Source organism: Thunnus thynnus, chromosome 17 (genome assembly GCF_963924715.1).
Source record: "Thunnus thynnus chromosome 17, fThuThy2.1, whole genome shotgun sequence".
NCBI lineage: Eukaryota > Metazoa > Chordata > Actinopteri > Scombriformes > Scombridae > Thunnus > Thunnus thynnus.
In genome coordinates, this window is record NC_089533.1 from 17,746,113 (window position 1) to 17,767,922 (window position 21,810).

Below are 21,810 nucleotides of genomic sequence, written 5' to 3' on the forward strand. Positions count from 1 at the left end.
CACTACTTGTAGAATCGTACACACAAATAACAGGGACTGGGTGGGTGACGTCTGTGTTCGTCAAGGTGGTTTATTTTAATAGCTGCCTCCTTTGTTCTTTCTATGTCCCTCCACTTGTCTAATGCACAGTTTGGCTTCAGGCAATATGTGGGAGAGCAAAAGAAGCAGACCTCCATCATCAGCATTTGATCCTCACTATCCCATAGTTTTTCTTTTAAGAAGAGAAAGATTAAAAAAAACTAAGAGGACTTTTTTTAAAAGTATGCGTTTGTGCGGGTTTGGTTTATGATATACAGTAAGTGACATTTGATGGCTGGTGTAGTCCTCTGATGCGGTACAATTTGTCCCCAACTTGTCTGCTGGCATTCATCCAACGTACCGTCCCTGATGGTCCATTTGTCTCATCTGATTTCTTTCCTGTTCCTGTCCGACACTGACATATCTTTTTTTTTTTCACTTTCTTGTTCTCTTTCTCTTTTTGTCTGACTGTCATTCTCTATCTGTGTTTTTTTCCCTCACGCTTTACCTTTCATTCCTTTCATACTTTTATATTCCAATGTTGTCCATCTTTGCTGCATATAATTTCTTTGCCCATTTCCCTTTTAAATTTTTATCTCTTCTATTAATTTCTTACTTCCTTTGTCTGCTTCTCTGCCACATCCATATTCTTTTACATTTTACTGTCTCACTCTTGTCACGTTGCCTCTTCCTTTTTCCACCTCCTGTGTCTTCTCTACCCCTCTCTTGCCTCTTTCACTTCTATTTCTTCTCTTCTGTCTCTCTCTTGTCCTGTTCTCAGAATTATTTCAAAGATGCCTGGAATATTTTCGACTGTGTGACAGTTCTGGGCAGCATTACTGACATTCTGGTCACCGAGCTTGGGGTAAGTAGCAGGATCTGATATGTGTGCGGACGTGTATGTTTGAGAGCTCTGTACTGAGGAGTCAAAACTGTAGCCACAGATATATGATATTGTATTTGCAATGTTTGTTTAGTGTATGTTTGTTGAGCAATTATGAATATTTGTTAGGTGAGCTTCAGCATGTGTCCATAGGCTTGCACATCTGTCACATAAGCTAAAAAACATACAGTAGACAAGACAAGGAGTTAGGGGAGAGCATGAGTTAGAGGCCACTGTTAAGTCTTGCATTGCTCAGTCATGCATGAACATCTCTTGAAAGTCTTATATAATTGTCCCAGTTGGTGGGATGAGGAGAGACCAGTGACTGTTAGCTAGCACTGAGCCACTAACAGCAAGGCAGAAAGCATGCTGATGCTCTGTAGCGAGCCAGCTTCTCCAAGCAACCTAATAGCCAATGAAATTATCAGGTTGCAGCTCAGGAGGCCAATAGCATTTGCATCAGTCATCTGTTAGTAACTACAGCTGGTGCTGTCTTGAAGGTCCATAGGACATCTGACAGTGAACAAACAATAAAAGCAACTGAACTAGAAAAGAAATATCTGAAAGATTATTGGTCCGTTATAGATCTAGTTTATTTTAAGTTTAAGTTTACAGTTTGACTCAGCTGGTTCTGGTGTTGTTTTTCCAAAATTAGGCCTCCAATATTGCTGCATGAGGTTGCGTTACATCACCTGAAAGCACTCTAAAGGGCAAATTGAAACACAAACTGAGAACCAATTAAAAAAAACGAAGGTTAATTTATTTGCCAGACTGAGGTGGCAAATGGCCATGAAACTGAAAAATTTGTGGGCTAGTCTTCATGTATGTGTGCGTATATCATGTTTATTTGTGTGAGTGCATATATCAGGGGGTAATGTCGCTCGAATTCTAATTTTCAAGGTGTTTTCAGACAGAACATAAGGTGATTTTTAGATGCACAATTGCATACAAAGTCAATGGAAAGATGTGAGCAGGTGCAATTTGACACAAATTTTCCCAGGACATTGGTTGTTTGAAGCTAATAGTCCGCAAAAATAATACAAGGCGAAGATTTGCACCACCTCCTGTCTGAACACACCTTAAGAGTTTCTTTAATGTACTGGCTGTGCACAGAATTACAGGTAGACCTGGTAGGAATGGAATACAAACTGCATTTAATCATGTATCAACCTCCTGGATAGCTTTGATGTTATTTAGCTATTTGCTATTCATACAGTATTTTCACAGTGTACTGTGACCTACACACTGTACCTACCAGTTCTGTCTGAGGAAGCAAAGGATACCAATGACTCAAGCATTACATTTATGCTGTTCACCAGCCAGATTATTATTAATCTTTCATTGACTGGTTGGTCTGTATATTGATATACAGTCATGTTTATTCATTTAGAATCTGTATAGTTTTCCAACTGTCTTGGTCCTTGGTATTCCTGCTCTATGGATGTACAAAATCTGCAGACAGAAACCTGCTGCTGTGTTAACTTGTTTCTGTAATGACTATTGATTTTTTTCTTGTTTTTATCTTTTTACATGCTTTCTTTAAATCGTCCACACACTTAACGACGATCTACTGTAATCTACTTCGCCCCGCCCCCCTTCTCCCCCCCAACACCTACTACTTCCTGTGATTCCGTCCAATCAAAATGCACTATGAATCCTCTGTGTCCACCCATGACAACTGGCTTGGTCAATCTCTCTGGTTGTTCTTCGAACCAACCAAAAATCCAAAAATTTGCTGCTATAAACCATATATCTGCAACATCCACATGTAGATGGTTTGTAATTTTTTGGAGATCTTATTTTACTGCATCTGTTTTAACTGCATCCCAGCCAATGTTGTGAAATGTGCATGTTTTGCTTGACCCCCACTACCCAGAACCCTCAACTTTAAGTGAGCTCTAAATTTGCAACATTTTAATTTGTTGCCAAGTTTACTAGCCTCTCTACCAGTCACTGTATCATTTTATATATTTTATTCAGTCATAAATCCTACCAATACTGTATATCCTTTACTAAGAACTAGTGTTCAGTTTGTAAAGGATTTGACTGTATAAACTGGAATAGATTGCTACATCTATCCGTTGAGATTAGCATTCATTGAATGCACAGACATACTCGCATACACATCCACACATATGACAGTGACTGGGAGAGTGTTTCCAGTAACAACGACAGAGTCCAAAGCTTTGCCCGTGGCAGAGAGAACAAATGATGCATGCTGCCCCTTGCATGTCTTTGGCAGGAACCCTTTATTTTCACAGCACACACACACACACACACACACACACACACACACACACACACACACACACATCAGTGTAATACATGCTGCATTGTAGGTGGAACCTGCATGTGCCTGCTGCCAGTCCCTTTTGAGTACTTCAAGTCTCAAACTGCAGTCTTGTGTTCTTTACTGTGGTAAATGGTTGAAGAACTTTGTATTATAGATTTTGTATAAATAATACTGTTTTTGTAAATAAAAGATGAATATGCTCCATTCAAATATAAACTGGCCCACAATGTTCCCTTTGAAATACTGTATGTAATCAGAGTGTTAAGGCTGAAAATAAATGAATCGTAAGAAATTCCCTTCAGATATAATGACCTTAGTTGTCCTTCAACCACTCTCTTGTTCTTATTTGCCTGTGACATCACAACAGCATGCCACATGACTTCGGCAGCCAGTCCTATTTGACTGTGCATAAGCTGCCATTAGCTGTGCTGCTTTGTCTTGTATTAGTGCACATCTGCATGCTGTGGACTTGCTTCATTTAAAATATTGTATATTTTGCCTTGAGAGAATTAGTGCATTTGGTTGTCTTTCCAAGAAAACGTCCTGACGTCCCTGCACTCTTAACTACTCACCACTCCTACCACAATTACTACTACGTAACCCAATTTGGATGAAACTAGTTAGATTTGGATGATTTCCTTCCCCCCCCCTGTGTTGTTTTGTTTGGTTTATGAAAAGCTTGTTGGAGCCTTGCCGTTTTTAGTTTGGTTTGCTTTGACTTGTTTGGCTCCTGGTTATTTCATTTGTATTGAGTTTGAATCTCCTTCAGTTTGGGTTTGACTGTTTTTCCTCTCATTTTTTAATGTTTTGGTTGTGTCAGGAAAATTGCTTGCACACTTTGCCCTAAAACTACTCTCCCTTTATTCCAACCCCAAATCCCTCTATCCTCCCTCTTTCACCCGTCTCCATTGTTTCTTTTCCTTTCCTACCTTCTCTCATTCTCTCTCTGGTCATGTTGTGGCGGTACTATAGAATAATTTCATCAACCTAAGTTTCCTGAGGCTGTTCAGGGCAGCTCGTCTCATCAAGCTGCTGAGGCAGGGAGAAACCATCCGCATCTTGCTTTGGACCTTCGTTCAGTCCTTCAAGGTTTACACCCAATTATACAACATATCACATACACACACACACAGACAGATATTAAGCACATTCACATGTGTAGATTATAGACACATTCAAGTGAATGGGAAGTTGTGTCCAAACTTTTGACTGGTACTGTATATACACATAAATAATGCCTAGGTGCTATCTCACATATGCACGCTGTGTTCACATGTATCAAACTTAATACCAAACAATTCATTTGTCTCTCCTCAGGCACTGCCTTATGTCTGCCTCCTCATTGCCATGCTGTTCTTCATCTATGCCATCATTGGGATGCAGGTGGGTGAGAGTCTCAACCTAAAAATTTCTACAATGCTTTTGGGATACATGAAATATATTTTACAGGATAATGATGATGAGCAGAAGGGCGAGATAGGGAAGGACAATGAGGATGGTGATAATGGTGTGGGGGGCGGGGGGGAATATTGTGAAAGTTGTGGCTGTGGTATGTGCGTGGAAAAGCTTTCATACTACTATTCAAAATCTTCAGCTCTGCTTTAGCGACTACAGTCTGGTTTAATAGTGTGATTGTGTTCACAGCTGTTTGGGAATATTGCTATCGAAGAAGACGGAGAGAGTGCCATCAACCAGCACAACAACTTCAGGACCTTCATACAAGCTCTCATGCTTCTTTTCAGGTGCTTGTGTGTGAAGATGTGTGTGTGCATAAATCCGTATATATGCAGTATTTATTCATTTTTGTGCAACTGCCATTTCCATGTAACCATCAGAAACAAACCTGTTATAGTTTTGGTAGACTTTATACTGGTCAAAGCCTTTATACATCATGGAATCCCTTGTGTGTGTTTGTAGGAGTGCAACAGGAGAGGCATGGCATGAGATCATGTTGTCGTGTCTGGGGGGTAAGGATTGCGACCCCCGGTCAGGGAATACAGAGCCTGAGTGTGGCAGCCAATTTGCCTACCTCTACTTTGTCTCCTTCATCTTCTTCTGTTCATTCTTGGTGAGCACATTTCTTGATCCTATACCATTTAAACGGCATAAAACATATAAAATATAGATTGTATTTTGCATACATGTGGGAACATGCCCATGCATCAGACAGGAGTGATTAAAAAGGGTATACAGTATAATCCTGCCTTACATTAATGTGTTTTATGAGAAGAAGAAAGCCATGTTCATGGCAGCGTAAGAAGTGATTCCAAATCCAGATGGTAGAGTCCCACTCTCACTTTTTTCTTTAGTCTATACAAAAACTGATCTGATATTCCCCTCTCACACTGTTCTGCAGCTCTGAGTTGCAGCTTGAGATAAAAATCAGAAACTAACAATGAACAGGACACTTGACATGTTTCTGGTGCTGTTCCATAAAAACTTATTAAAAAAAAAATTATTAAACTGATGATTTTGTAAAGTCAGTTGTGTAGCATGTGTAGCTGTTTAACTCTAATTGTGTGTGTGTGTGTGTGTGTGTGTGTTGATGTGTATGTATGTGTAGATGCTGAATCTGTTTGTAGCCGTCATCATGGACAACTTTGAATACCTGACTAGAGATTCTTCTATACTGGGACCTCACCACTTGGATGAGTATGTCAGGATATGGGCCGAGTATGATCCTGCCGCCTGGTGAGTGGTAACGTGTGTGCACTAGATGCACATGCACACATACACTTACACACACACGCAAAGAAACACAAAAGTAATTTTGACTTAGTCATATCCATAAACTTCTCATATTTTGGTGTTTGCTTTAGTAGTCCACGTAAAATCACATAGACACTACTTTAGACGTCACACTCAGACACATCAAATGCATTATTTTATGTTTCTTGTGCTTGTTTTAATATGCTTGTTCACACAGAGCAAGGCCCAAGCAATGAAAGCAGTAACTTCTCAACAATGCCGCAACTGTTTGTTTTTTATTTGTGTAAAACAACAGCAGAAGATATTTTAAATTGCGTAGAAAAGACAGAAAATAAACAAAACGTGAGTTTCGACATGTTATTACAACAGAATTTTCTAGCAAAACAGCTGCAAGAGGGTTGTAACGGACCTGAGCATAACCTCATCAGGCATCTGGTTATCTCACTCACACCGCACAACCCCTTCCTCGTCCTCTTCCTCCCCTTTTCTATAAAGTGTCCGAAAATATCCTCCTACCCCTTCCCAAACCTTCTCCCACTTCTGGAATCTGCATATCGCCAAAAACTTATTATGGCAAAGTCTACACTCTCAACAAAACCTCCCGTGTCTGACTCTGTAGTGTAAATGTCTACTGTAGACATGCCAAGTTTCATGGTATCTGTATTCCAGTGCTCATTTGTTGCCCTCATGCTGTCCTGTAGACTGCACATAGACTCCTTTTAAACAGGGAAATTGGGAAAGAATGACAAATGAAGAAGAAATGACAAAATTAATGGAAGGGTAATGATGAGTTTTACAGGAAAGATAACAGAGGGACAAAATTGACATTGGAAAATTGAAAGTTCATAGCGGATTATCAAAGGCTAAACCTCTGCTAGTATTCTATGGTATGTATGCCTTAGAAATCTATATATACATTTTAGAAATGTATAAAATGTTACTTACGTATTCAAAAATAGCCTCTTTTTTAACTCTTCTTTTAAAAAAATTATGTAAATTGAGAGAAAATTGCTTGAAACTAACATGTTTTTCAACCACTACCTTACTGACTGTCAGATGGACACCACTGCACTGGATACACAGACACATGGCTGACATTGAACACATATTTAAGAGGGAGGGGATCTGCACACCACAAGCAGCTATTAAGCAGTTAGCTGTTTACCAAGCACATGCTTTTCTACTCAGTTAGCAATTCCTTAATTACATCGTGCACACATCAGTGTTGAACTGAAGGAAGAGAAAGAAAAAACAACAGAATAAGACAGACTTTGGAAAAGTGAAACTGTATTGGCAGTGCTAAGGACCACATTTAATAATGTGTGGCATGCAGTAAAGTGTTGTGTTTACTATTTGTGTGTGTGTGTGTGTGTGTGTGTGTGTGTGTGTGTGTGTGTGTGTGTGTGTGTGTGTGTGTGTGTGTGTGTGTGTGTGAGCGCGTTTGGGTGTAGAGTTTGCATATATGCATTCTGGTGTAGATGTGTCTAAAGAGTCTGTTATTTACTGTAAACATATTGTAAAGTATTTTCAGATATTGTGTACTTGTCAATCTTGTGCTCTTCCTCCCAATGTTCTCTCTTTCTGGATGTGTATGTATGTGTGTGTGTGTGTGTGTGTGTGTTTTCCTGTGTGTAAGTGTGTTTCTTAACCCCCATGTATTCTTCTTGCAGCGGGCGCATTCATTATAAGGACATGTACAGTTTATTACGAGTTATCGACCCGCCTCTCGGCTTAGGCAAGAAATGCCCCCATAGGGTGGCCTGCAAGGTTTGACTTCCATTCAAACAAAACCTCTCAACCACACTTGCTAGCCACAGCATCCAGGAATGGAGTGAATGCCGCTTTATTATTATTTTTTTTTCTTTTTCATTTCTTTTACAACTTCTTTTCCACCATTATCGACTTGCATTCTGAAATGCTGAGAGAATGTGCGGGACAATGCAGACACCCAGAGAAGCATGTGAAATGCACTAAGTGAAATGAAAAAAAAAAAAAAATCCACATTAAGACATTTTATCACATTGTAAAATAAATCATTATTATTATTTTTTTTTAATGAATATTGTTTTTTCTTTTTTTTTTCTTTTTTTCTTTTGCTTGCTGTGGAGCCATGGCTATAATGTAGCAAGCTACGGTTGCCCACTGTAGTGTTGCATTGTTCTTGGTTTTTGGGGGTTGGGGGAAAGACAGAAACTGCATTGACACCCCTTCCTCTTCCTCCCCTCTCTCCCCATCCGAGCAGGAGCAGCTTGGTGCCTGCTGTCAAGCTCTGCCCTGCTCTTCTGTGCAAACACACTCACACACACACACACACATACAGTATATATATATATATATAACTTTGTCCTGCTTGTGCAGAATTGTCCTCTGATGCTTAAAGAGATCATTTACTTCTCAAATTCCTCCTCTTGTCTCCCTAAGCTCTGTCATTTACCCCCTCTCTTTTTTGACATGACAAACTGTAAGAGAGTACTGTAGCTCATAGAGAAGCCACACGGTCACAATCTCTCTCCAGGTCAGCCCAATAACCTTGTCTTTCTGTTGTTTTGTTCTTTTACTTTGTTTTGGTCTTTTTTCTCTCTTTCTCCCCTTTTCTCTCTTTCTGACACTGATTCTCTTCTTTCTTTTCAACTCTATTCTCTAATCAACCGTCACCCCTCCTACTCCCTCTAAATCTCTCTCAATATCTCTATCTCTCCCTTTTTTTGTGCTTTGTTAACGGGGTGGTGGCACTGGCTGATGATGCAGTGGCAGGATCAGTTGCAGGGAAATGTATGACATGCTGAGGCACATGTGTCCTCCACTAGGCCTCGGGAAGAGGTGTCCAGCACGGGTGGCCTACAAGGTCAGAAAGGACCCCACCTTCACCCAAGTCTCCTACGGGTGTCGGGGGGGTGGGTGGTGTGGGAGGGGGGGTCCAGGAGGGAGGGGCCAGGGATTTAAGCGCTCAACGTGGTGTAACCTTTAGTGTTGTTGTTTCTTTGGTTCTGTTTTCTTTTTCTGTTTCCTTTCGTGGAAAGTGGGGGTGGGCTGGTCGGTGTTGTGGCGTTGTGTGGTGGTGTGGGATTTGCGGGTGGAGGTAGCAAGACAATTAGGGTGAAGGGTTAGACAGGGGTGTGTATCCACAGGAGGGAACGAATAGAGGGACCTTCTCAGCTCGTTTGCACCGTGTATGATGAACACACAAGCTCACTTCCACAAACATGCCAAAGCCATGTACATTATAATCAATAGTGTCATATTATTCTGCAAATAAATACATGTAAATATGAAAGCATTTTTTTAAATGTCTAAGTACAAAAAACCCCCAAACAATTAATTAGACAAACATTTCACACATGTAGACGCTGCTCAACACACATACTCAAAGATGCATGCGTTTGCAGCAGGGCTTGGAAGGTCCGCTAGACTTACGTCCTCTGACTCGTTCCGTCCTGTGGATGGGGCAGACACATGCACACACACATACACACACAAAGAATTAGGTCATATCACCCTACACATAGAGAGTCTCTGTTATTTCTCATGGTAGAGAGAGCAGAAGGGCTTGTGTCAGTGATGTGTTTTCCTCAGAGAGCCTTTGGTTGCCATACAGAAGCAGTTCTTTATCTGTCACCCTTCATGTAGCAGCTCCAAGCCCCCAAGCAGCCTTTTCTATCTGCAAGTCCAATCTTCTCTTTGTCCTTTGGTTCTGTCGTCAATGCAGTTCTATTCTGTTTCCAGCCCCCCCTTCATCTCTGCATAATGCTCCCCTCCCCACACATAAACACTCCCTCACCTGCCTTCTGCATGGCCGATAACCACCACCACCACCACCACCACTCCTGTCTTTCATATTAATAGCACGGACACACAATTTTGTTATCAGAATAGAAATATACAGAATGATAACAACAAATTTTCCTTCATATTACCACATGTTCCCGTAACACCTCCTATGATAAACATGTCTCATGGCACATCATTGACAGATCACTGTGAGCCTCATGGGGCAGCCGGCCAAACAGCCTGTAGGCACAGGAGATCACTCCATCGCTAGCCATTGCTTTATCCAACTCCCCTCTCCTTCTCCAGAAGACTTGGGGCAAATAGTACTGATGTTTTACTGTGCTAACACATCTATAATTCATAAGAGAGCAATTTATAATGTGTCAAAGAAGTTGTCAGTTCATATGCTACTTTGCTTTTGCAGTGTAAGGCTATTGTCCTATATGGGAAACTCCATCCATGATCTCCACCTGCTTCGGATAGTAAAAAAAACAAAGATTGACTATTTGACCCAGGTTTTTTTCACCTCCAGCTCTGTGTATTTCTCAATGAATCATGTCCTATTTTATAACCCCACTATCCATCCTGTCTTTAGATACTCTATTTCTATCCTCATCTTTTTGGTTTTACCCTCAAACATTTTTTCCTAAAAGCCTCCTCCCTGAACTAAAAATTAAACCCTCAATCCCCCTGCTCAACAACCTAACATGCTTTTCATGCATGGTTTTGGCAAAGCTTACATAACATCTTAATCTACCCCTTAAAAATGATTACTGGAACGATATTCCAGAAAGCCACCATCTCTACATTTATTCCTTACCTCCCCTACCGGTTTCCCTGAGCACCTTGCCAATGAGAGAAATCCAAACCCTTACCTTTGACTTTCCAACCAGTCCACAGAACAATGACCCATCTAGCTCCACTGCTTTTAACCTTTGATCTTCTCTGTCCTGACAAGAGACAGTTGAGCCTTCAGGCAGGACCGCTTTCTCACAGACACAGCCAACTAAGTGCGGTGATGTTTCTTTTTTTCTTTGCATTGTTTTGTCTTTTGTTTGTCTATTTTTGGTCACTTTTTCTATTTACATGCTCCAGCTCCTGACCTATTAATTTTTCGTTCTCTATCATCTCTTTCCCTTAAGCTTCCCCCTTTCAACTCTTATTATATCTATTTTCTGGCAAAATAAATATTTTTTTCACCTCATATTTTCTACATACACCTGGACTAAGTTCACCTGAACAATCATTACACATCTTTGCGCCAAAAAAACACATCCATGGTGGCCATGTTGTTGTTTTCTTATTTTTTTTCTTTTTCCACAGAATGCTGCTCTCTCACCTATTAACCCTCTAAGTCTGTACCCATTTTTCACACATTAGACATCAGATTTTAAGCCATTGAGCTACTTGCTCTATCTTTTCAGCCTAGCCCTATTGTCTACAAATTTTCTTATTCCCTCCAATAACAGCCACGTTACAACAATTCACAAACTCATTTTAATGTCGTCAACAGAGGATGCTTTCTGTGTACGGCTGTGCAGCTGCTTGTCCTGTGAGGCATATTGCGTGTGCATCGCATGTCGCATGGGGATGGGATGTGCAAGAAAGGTTTGGGGGAATTCAGAATTAAGTTAACAAAAAAAAAAAGTTTTGATGGATGGATTAAAGGGGTGTGGGGGGAGGCATGATATGCTGCATGTCTGGGTTGTCGTCGTCTTCTGTCACCAAACACACACAAACGTCACTCTGTCATCTGTGAGTTGGTGTTTTTATTTTAAACCAACAAGACCTATAAAGGATCAAACCAATAAATGAAAACCAAAGTGTTCCCCTTCCTTGAAGCAGTCCCTCAGTTTTTGGTTTATTGGTTTATCATCTGGTCTCTGTTGTTTTTTTACTGTGAACCTCCAATCCCCTAAGAGGAGCTCTGGATAGTAGTAGCTGCTGCTCAGCCTGTCCTCCTGTTCCTTCATTGGAGGCTCAGGATTGCCAGTTTAACCAACCTGTGAGGTCTTTTGGATGTCGAAAAACATAAATATAACATAAATCATAAAACCCTAACACAACAGTTATGAAACAAGTGAATATGTGAGTCGAAGGACAAATCTGAAAAAGTGTGAGCATTAATCACCTCGGCACTCACAGGTTCTCTCATACCACACGACAGATTCAAATCTGTGAATCCCTACATGTCACTGCTGCACTGAAAATCAAGGGTGCCCAATTTGACACTGAAGCTGAGTCCAAGCCATTTGTTACAGGGAGACAGAGAGAGTCAGAGCCTGCTACAGATGCTATGCACAGCTCTTTTACCCCAACCCCACCCTTCACCCTGATCCCCCTCCCTTTCCTGCCCTTCCCCCTTGTCACCTGGAGGTTCTACGTACATTTCAGCCTTGCTTGCTTCCTGATTTTCTCACTACTCACCCTGATTGGCTCTCCCACAGAGACTGCTCCGTATGGATCTGCCTGTGGCTGATGATAACACAGTCCACTTCAACTCCACTCTCATGGCCTTGATCCGCACAGCGCTGGATATCAAGATCGCCAAGGGTACGGAAGGTTTGGAATCCCTCTTACCTTCTTTGGTCCAATTTTCACATGCTTTCCTCTGCTCTTTTTATTCCCTCGTAGTGCAGCGCTATCCGCTATTTCTGTCCCGTGAACCCAGAAACCTTCGGTCCTTCCTGATGCTTCTCCTTCTGTAGCTTAAGTACAGTGTACTTTCTATGCCAGTAGATGCTGTGTGTAGCGTGTTGCTAATTTATGTGTGAGGCAAAAGTTTTAGATGATGTGGAATCGAGATTCTGTCACTTCAGCTTAAAAAACTGGATTGCATGTGTACAGTTTAAACTGCTTAAATGTTCAGAGCTGAATGCTTTATAATATTATTACCTTAGTAACTAATTAAAACATGTTTTTTCTGTCTGTTTTCATGTTTGTATGTCCTCTCTTATACCTTTTTGTATCATATGAATGGGTATGAATGTGCATGTGTATTTGTATGAGTCAACTTTTTTTTGTGAATTTCTGTGTGTGCATGCTCATGTCCATATGTGTATGAATGAATATGTGTCCATGTACGCATGTATGCATTTGTCGAATCTGCGTAGGTGGTATTGACAAGCACCAGATGGACGCAGAGCTGAGGAAAGAGATGATGGCGATCTGGCCCAATCTCTCCCAGAAGACCCTGGATTTGCTGGTTACGCCGCACAAGTGTAAGTTGCAGAGTGTGGGTACAGGCGCAGCAATGTGGCTTGGATGCAGCCACCCTGTGCCACCCAGTGCTCCAACGTTGTTTCTCTTCACGTCACCTGAGGACCGCTTCTTTCAGCCAGTCTCTCTCTCTGCTGCACCCTCTGATACAGCTGGCACATCACCCCTACACATCCACACCCACATTACTCTACATCCATGAAGAGATAACTATGTGAACATGAAGAAACACACACAGGCTGCACACACAATACCCTATTGCTTATTTCAGATGCAGAAATCACACACACCAGAATAGACCACCACCAGTCCCAGACTCCAACACTTCTCCACCCGTTTGTGCCTGAGATCAGTGGGTGCCTCACTATAGATCAACTCTCTATAGACGTCTTTTCACTCCAGGGGCAGTCAGCTCTGTACACAAGATGGCTGGCTGTGCTTGAAAGAAAATATTGTATATCTCCCACCATAGTATTAATAACACTGAGAACAATATGCACAGGTGCCAAAGCACTACTTGCATAACAGCGGTTGCTTTCGTTTGTGTAATGCATGAGATTTATTATCAAAATAGCCAGGAGCGAAGAAATAGATGATGTATTTAGCATCACATTTGGAACCAAGTCCAAAGAAGTCAGTGTCAGTTTCAACTGGATATCACAGTTGTATTTTATTTATTTTGGTTTATTTTTTTAATGGCTTGTTCAGTTAAAATTGGGTTAATTCTTGCGATCACATGATTGCAAATTCCTGGGGGGACTGCATATTGTTTCGTCACAATGAATGCTTTGATTATAAGATTTTACCTGTGATAAATGTCAGTGCTATAGAAAGTAAAACAAAATTAAGATACTGTTAAAAAAAATCAATCTGTTTGTGAAAAGACTATTTGCTCAATGTTCATGAGTGTTTGAGTTGTGTTTGAGAGTTCAAGTACTGTTTGTGTGCATGCCTCACCCCTTTCTACCATTCCTCGCGCTCAGGGTCCATACCAAAGGGTCTAATCTTGCAGGGTAACTTGTCATTCTCTCAGCAGCTACAGACCTGACAGTTGGGAAAATCTACGCTGCCATGATGATCATGGAGTACTACCGCCAGAGCAAGATCAAACGCTCGCAGGCTCTCCGGGATGAGCAGGTAATGCTGTCTCTAGGAGAACAAGACGATGCTCTACCTGCATCTGACCTGTAGAGTTAAAGGCAGACTGACGAACTGAAATCGAGGCTGCAAGGCTGTGGACCCGTTTCATACAAGCCTTGGCTGTGACAACCTCTGTCTAGATCAAGGGTTCAAATAACCTATGGAGGAGTCCTTATTCAATCACCTACAAGGGTATACAGGGGTTATAACAGTCAAATGGAATCCAATCCAATAACCCTGCATCATTCACTACCTTTGTGAAGCTTGTAATATTTTCTTTTTGTTGAGACTTCAAGGAGCCATTCAAGTCTGTGATCATTTGTAGACTATAATGTAGTCTTATTGTATTGAATTTCATTTTATTATATGGTATACCTAATATTTTCCCTACAATATACACCACTTTTGTATATTAATGGCCACCTCTCATGAAATGCTCCCTCACTAACAGCAATAACAGTGCTGCCATCTGCTGGGCAATGCTTGCTACTTCTTGCTTCTTTTTAGCAATGGCATTATACAGAAAAAAATGCAAACATTATTCATGAGGCAAATTATTTTAGTTTTCACTAAATTTAAAGTACTAAAGGTAGATGGTTGATTCCAACATGATTAATATTTTTGTTGGAGAGTGCAGGGTTTGGTTTTAAGCAGACTGAAGTATTGTCACAATCCCTAAAGTACCCATACCTTAACATCACGGGAACCTTCATAATGGCTTCTTTTGCTGTGCTTGATTCTGTCTTGGGAGTCGACCGTTCTCTGCTTGTAAAGATACTGTACCTCCTCACTCCCCATGCTTGTAACCTTGGACTGTTAGCATTACATTATGATAGCACTGCACCCAACCCTTCACTTAGCACACTGTCCCTTATCAAAGGACAGAAAACCTGTCAGTCACCTGTCACACTAATATCACTGTATTTCATCTTATTTGTGATGGAAGTGATGGATATCATACGATGATATCTTAATAGAAATTACGTTTAATGTCCCTAAACAGGTTTATGCAGCCATCAACCTGTGCTTGAACCAAAAACATTTGCATGAGAGCTGCATGCTTCTGAGGACACACATCAATCTGATTTTTCATTGCACGCAGTTAGATTTTCACAATGTCTCTGAAATGACAGCAAAACTCCTTCACCCTCTTTCTGCAATCTCATGCCCTTTTTTTCCCTTCCCCTTCCTCCCCAATCCTCTGGCCACACACTGTGCTCCACACTCAACCCATTTTTTTTCACTTGCTTCGTCCCTTCTCTCCTTCACTACATACATAATCTCCACAGTCTCCTCCCCCCACTCCACCTGCCACACTGTAGGTTGCTACCTGTCTTACTTGGGCAGCAGGACTTTGCTACCATATGGTATGGATAGACCCAGTGAGAGACCTCTGCAGGGTTTCTTGATCCAAAAATGTCATTAGTAACAGCACACAACAGTCTGAAAGTGATAAGTGTGTTTTACATGTCGCACACAGCTCTGCATGGATCAGTTGTATTCAGTGTTTTCAACACATAGATAGGAGGTTTACCACACTTTAGGTTTGAATGAAGGTAGGAAGGAAAATAGAAAGAATTGTTTTAAAATCACAAAACTCAAAAAGTGGATGATTTGAATGTGAAAGCTGAGATAACATGCTCTGAAGTTTTTTTAATGGTGTTAATTAGATAGTACTGTTGCAACTTCTGAAGTGGATGACTAACAAATGAAAGACTGTGAATGTAGCATTTCCTATTCAACTTGTCCCATCATGCAATTCACTTGCTATATGTTCCCCTCCACAGGATTGTTGCAGTGTTTATCTGCCATGATGTCCTGCATCCCCCCTTTGAACGAGGCCCCTCTTGTATTGCTCCCTGCTTATCAATTGTTATTCTACTTCCACTGCTGTGGACCCATGTTATGTTTGCTTCTATCTCCTATCAACATTACAATTATCATTGATCATTTCATTTGACCCATTCCTGAGCTCCAAACTCAGTGTGTGACTGTATAAAGCTTTCCCTTTCCCGGACTTGGACGCCTTACAGGCAACACAGTTGCTGGGTCCCAGAATGCACTCTTGAGTCCACCCATCTCTGGGCATCATTTGCTCAAGAGTGCCTTCTCCCATCTGTTCCTCTTATATTACTTCTCCCCTCATTTGCCTCGCCTCGCTTCAGCCGACTGCCCCCTTTCTGCATCCCCTCTGCTCCTGCTCTGCCCCTTTTCCCCCATTTCCCTGTCAGTCTGCCTGATAGCTGGCGACGGCCATGTTGTATATCTCACACAGAATCGAACGCCATTACTGTTTCAGCGCGTGGAGCCACCTTCCCCCACCCAGGATGGGGGTCCGGGACTTAACAACGCCCTACCTCCACCTGAGACAACTGAGACTGTCAACAGCCTGTGAGTTGGACTCTTAGCATGTTTCACTCTACAGGAGATGGTTTGTTGAAAGCAGACCAGAGAACTAAGATGTGTCTGTGACTGTGTGTGTGTGTGCGCACATGCGCGTGTATGTCTGTCTGTCTCTCTGTCTGTGTATGTGTGTTGGTGATAGGCCGGTGGAAGGGGGGGTCCCGGAGAGCCAATCATGGGTGACAGCTCGTGCTCAGGCGATGTCCCAGAAGGTCGGCAGCTGGAGCCCTGAGGGACACGCTGAGGATGGCTTGGGAAGCATGACCAACTCTCAGGTAGAAAGCTCATATACACACACACAGCAAGGATTACACACATACACACACACACACCTGTCAGCACACACACACACAAAACAGATAAAACACATCCATGTCATACACAAGTTTGTGTTAAGTATTCAAACACTCGATACATTCAGCATTTGTTTTTACTTTCATGTCATTGCTTCCAAATGAACTCCCAAAGAACCATTGAGGACAATGATGTTATAATAGACTATGGTCTTTTTGCAGATACAGATATAGGCAATCCATTTCCATGGAAACCATTATCCTGCTTATTCAGAACTCCAGTGTGTTATATGAATAGACAGATAGATAAAGACCTCAGGTTTGTGTTACACTTCATTATAACTGACATTAAAGTAGACATTAAGGTGGATTTCAGCAATCTGCTGTTGATCAGGGCATTGACTTGCTTCTTGTTTCATGTTTTTACATAATGCATGAATAAACAGCATTCTTCCTAAATACGGCATGTATTATATAATCTGAAGCTTCTCTGCAGTTAAAGAGCTATTCATACTCAAAACATATGGACTGGGCAGCCCTTCTTCATATGAATAAGATGAAAATCAAATCAAGTGAGTGAAATTGCTTTCTGTCCTCCATGTTTATCACCTTGGCACAAAATAGAGAAGTTCAGAGCTCATACTGTCCCATCCTTACTGCCTTGTTCCCTTAATAACTTCTACTCAGTAGGTCATTTTCATTTCCTGGGATCTTTCTTACCTTGATTCTTCAGTTAGCATCGACAGCATCATTAAACTTTCTTTGATTTCATCTCTCAAACTTGTGTTTTCACACAATTTTATATCTTACAGAATTTTTCCTTCACTGTACATTTCCACATTTCATTCGGAGTCTATCTTGCCCCTGTCTTCAGTTCAGAGTGATCCACGTCTCTGTCGTCATGTTAAACCTCTCTGCTTGTTGACCTCCTGGAGGGCCTGACAGGTCTCTGTATCAGTCAGCCCTATAACATAGCCACTTCTCCATATCAATCAACAGAGGTCTGGAGAAGTTTAAACCCAGTAGTCGGATAGAAGAGAGTGGCTGTCGGCTTCATTCAAACTAGTTTGAATGATAACCCACAGTTGAGGCAAATCAAATCATAAAGCACAAAACAACAACCAGTGATATTAGACAACAAATGGCTTTACATTGAAAATGTAACACCCAACAGCAAGCACATGCTACTTATTGACTCAATCTTGAGTGGTGAGCATTTTTCCAGCATTACATAATTCAACATTTATTGAAATTCCTCATGTACTTTTATCTGTATCTATAGTCTTGCGATCCCAGGTGGTGGGGATTTTTTTCACTCTGCCCTAGGCTGACAGTATACTCCAAACAAAATAGATATGACCAAACAACATGTTGGATTTAGATTTGATATCTTCGTAAATGCTGTATGTGCAAACTAGCCAGCAAAAGTATGACAGCAGCCTTTGCAAAGGTGAGTACACTCACCTTCGTATCCACTTAAGTTCCAAACCCTCAGTTTACTATTTTTCCATCCATCGCACAATTCTAAACTAAAACAAGAACCAAACAAAAAAGGCAATGTCCGACACCATACACACACTCACCAAATTCTCCAACTGACTACTTTTTCCTCTCTGAGACCCTTGGTTCTCTGCTTTCTTTGGATAACAAACTTTACTACCTATACCCCTACTCCCTATTCGTTTTCATGGCAGCCAGTCACACCATCTCCTGCTCTCCTGCTCTGTTTGCAGACGGTAGAGATGAGAGAGATGGGGCAGGATGGTTACTCGGATACTGAGCACTTTCCACCAATGGAAGGCCACGGCAGGGCCGCTTCCATGCCCCGCCTCCCAGGCGACAACCAAGTGAGCAGCATTCTCACCTTTCCACTCTCTTTCTATTTCCCCCATTTTCTCTGTTCCTCGTCTCCTTTCGTTGGAATTGATCACACAGGTCTGACTCGTTGCTTAATGATTCGTTGCTGTGGGTACTTTAATCCATGGTGGAGAAAGTTTGGCACAGGGTCTAAAGGGATTTCTACTAAATTAGGACCATAATTGAAAAAATGCATACTGCCTCTGGTATGATACTGGGCAAAGTATTAAACAAAGATATGAGTTCATTTTTTTTAGCCAAAGATCAACCAGACATGACAACATTTCTGTCTAAAACATGGAAATGTTTTGCTGAAATGTTGACTTCCAAACTTGAATTCAAAAGGACCATAGCAAAGCAAAGTCAGACCTTTTGTTACTTTTCTCCTCTTCTCCTGTGGTCCTCTTCTCTTCCTCTCATCCCTTCACTTGCATGAAGGTTTTTAACCGTGATTGTCCTGTCTCCATTTGACACACTCATCCATTTTTGTATTGTTTCATACCCTGGTGAGTGCTCTGGTTGTCATATGCACACAACACATTTATAAATACAAATGTGTGCACACACACACATATACATACACTTTACACACTTCTTTGCCCCCCATTATTTCCTTTTCTTTTGTCAAGACCCTGATTTATTTATCTTTTTGTTGTTGTGGATGTACTAAACTTTTTCTCTTCCTTCCTATCAAAGGTTTTGCCTGTGTTGAACTCTTTTTGAGTTTTTGGGGACTTGTTTCTTGTTTCTTTTTTTTTTTTTTTTCAACCAGGACTGGAACCAGCATGACATGTCGCGTTATAGATGTGTGTATGTGTGTGGGTGTGTGCAGTTCTTCTGTGCTGTCACTGTTCTCCGTGTCTTTAAACTCACACTGCTGCTGTCAGACTGTTGTCTGTCGTTTGATTGTAATTGTGTGTGTGTGTGTGTGTGTGTGTGTGTGTGTGTGTGTTATTATGCATATCCATTTGTGTGGTTATTTTGCTGATTGTCATCATTGCTGACCGTGGTGTCGTTGATTGAGCATTTTCACGGTGACCTTGTCTATATAACACTGTTTTGGTGCCACCCACCCTCCAATGTCTGTGGTAAGTGTTTCTCTTCCACCTTCACTGCTGCTTCGGTGTCTAATCAGACTCTCTTTCTCTGTCCCTCCTTCTCTTTCTGTCTCTCTCTTTCCTCTCTCCATCGTGACACTCCATCTCTTTTTGGGTTCAACCTCCAACTAACACTCTTTGGTTTTTACTTGTATTCCTCTTTACCCTTTTTCTCTTCCATTGTGTATCAATCCATCCCTTCTTCCCTTACTTCTCTCCCTCTCCCCTCCCTCTCCCTCTCTTCCTGGTTCTGTGTGAATGTTTCATGTGTGACCACACCTTTGGTGTATTTGTGGCTCTGTGTGTGTGTGTGTCTTCTCTGTGCTCATACAGCAGCGGAGGAAAGGGAAGCAACGTGGCAGTAACCTCAGTGTATGTACCCTGTCTTCCCTGTCTCATCTTTCTCTCTCTATCTCTCTTTTCTGTCCCTTTCATTCTCACACACTCTTGAAACTTCTTTTTTCCCTCATTTGTCATGTCCTCATGATGTGCCTTTATCATTTTTTTTAGGGCAGGGGTTTCTTTAAAGTTTATAAATTTAACCTTTTTTGGCATGATCTAATCTGATGCCAGCTCAGCTTCCAAACTCTCTCAATCTCTCTATCATGCAGTTAACATACTGGGTTTGGAATTGCGCTGAACTTTGCACGTCGCCTCTCCTCATCAACTGTCATGCCACTGTCTCGTGGCCTCTGTGTCTTCTCTCTCTCTCTCTCTCTCTCTCTCTCTCTCTCTCTCTCTCTTAGCTGCTGCTGCAAGTGCTTTTTTGTTCTATGTCCCCATGCCTGTGTGCTTGTGTATAACGATGTTGTCAGTGTTTCCCCTTCTGTGTCAAAGTCTCCATTCACACCTGCCCACCTGCATGCAAGAAATATGTTGAAATGTGTTTAAGTGGGCGTGTGTGTATGTGAGTATGTGTGTGAGTAATGAAGAGAGACAGAAAGAGGAATGTTGTTGCTAAATGTGCGTGTGAATGGATACGTTATTGGGATTCTCAGTGCTACTCCTATGAGGCCAGATAATCTTGTGTTTTATATACGAAACTGTCAATCAATTTATCTAATAAACAATAGAGAAACTGGCCAGCTCACCTGCCCTAAGGATCTAGCACTGATGTACCCTGATATGGTTTACATGCCCAGGTCAGCAACTTGTGGCACCATAGGCTCTGCCCTGCTGTCCCGAGGAAGCTCTCATGTGGGTAGAGGACGCAGGACAACCCCTATGTGCCTGCATGGCTGGAGGAAAGCACGCTGAGGGGAGCAGGAATAGAGGAGTTTTGTGCAGCCTGGAATGTGCCACGTTCAGGGGTTTATGGTTGATGAGGGTGGAGAAGTGTTGCAAGTCCTACTGACCCTTCTATCCCTTCTTTTTTTCTTTTACAAAGCAAGTAACAGAAGCATGGAAGGCATGGCCATTTGCCATCATCTCCTTTTATTTATTTTTATTTTTGATTCCTCTGTATCAGGGGTCGGCAATTACTGTAGTTTCAGCCATGAGCTGGTGTTTCTTAACACTGTTCATTGGGGGACCAACACAGTTTTACAGGTGAAGTGGAGACACATGTCTAACTGTGTGCATTCAATACTACTTTTAAATTTATCTGGATACAAAGACGATTTATTACACTGTTTGGCTGGTATTTCAGTGCACTCATGGTTAGACCTACAGCTACTGAAATATATGCATTTAAAGTTCTGATAGATGTGATCTCACCCTTGTTTGCCAATTCCTGGTCATCATCAAAATGGCTGCTGTCAGTAAAGACTTTTTTGGTTTATTACTGCACAATGAAACGTGTTTGAATTAAAGAGGTAAGATAGTTTCATTTAAGTAGTGGTTTTATTAGACTTCTGTCATATATTGGGTGAGTTTATTTGATTTCAGCACCAGGAGCTGTCCACATTATAAACTGTTGCAGAATGAGTCCCAGAAGTGGTTTGCTACTGCCACATGGATGATTTCGAATATTGGATGGGAAATTAAGATAATGCTGACTTCTGTTTATACATGGCTTAAATTTATATTGTTCCATGTATCTACAATGGATTTATGAAAAATACTGCAGAAAAGATACCTTTTTGTAATTGTGATGGAGGGACAAATTTGGCCCACTGTCTGCTTTTTGCC

General features: G+C 41.4%; 1 protein-coding gene across 1 annotated transcript in view; it reads left to right on the forward strand.

Moving 5' to 3' along the window:
* Nucleotides 1-21,810, forward strand: part of cacna1aa (calcium channel, voltage-dependent, P/Q type, alpha 1A subunit, a) — a 67,229-nt gene that overhangs the window by 37,881 nt on the left and 7,538 nt on the right. Inside the window, 13 exon segments of the mRNA XM_067615792.1 lie at nt 800-883; nt 4,167-4,283; nt 4,512-4,577; nt 4,839-4,936; nt 5,112-5,262; nt 5,758-5,885; nt 7,574-7,670; nt 12,119-12,233; nt 12,785-12,892; nt 13,924-14,027; nt 16,330-16,421; nt 16,576-16,708; nt 18,460-18,573. Of these exon segments, the coding sequence (XP_067471893.1) occupies nt 800-883; nt 4,167-4,283; nt 4,512-4,577; nt 4,839-4,936; nt 5,112-5,262; nt 5,758-5,885; nt 7,574-7,670; nt 12,119-12,233; nt 12,785-12,892; nt 13,924-14,027; nt 16,330-16,421; nt 16,576-16,708; nt 18,460-18,573 (1,407 nt within the window).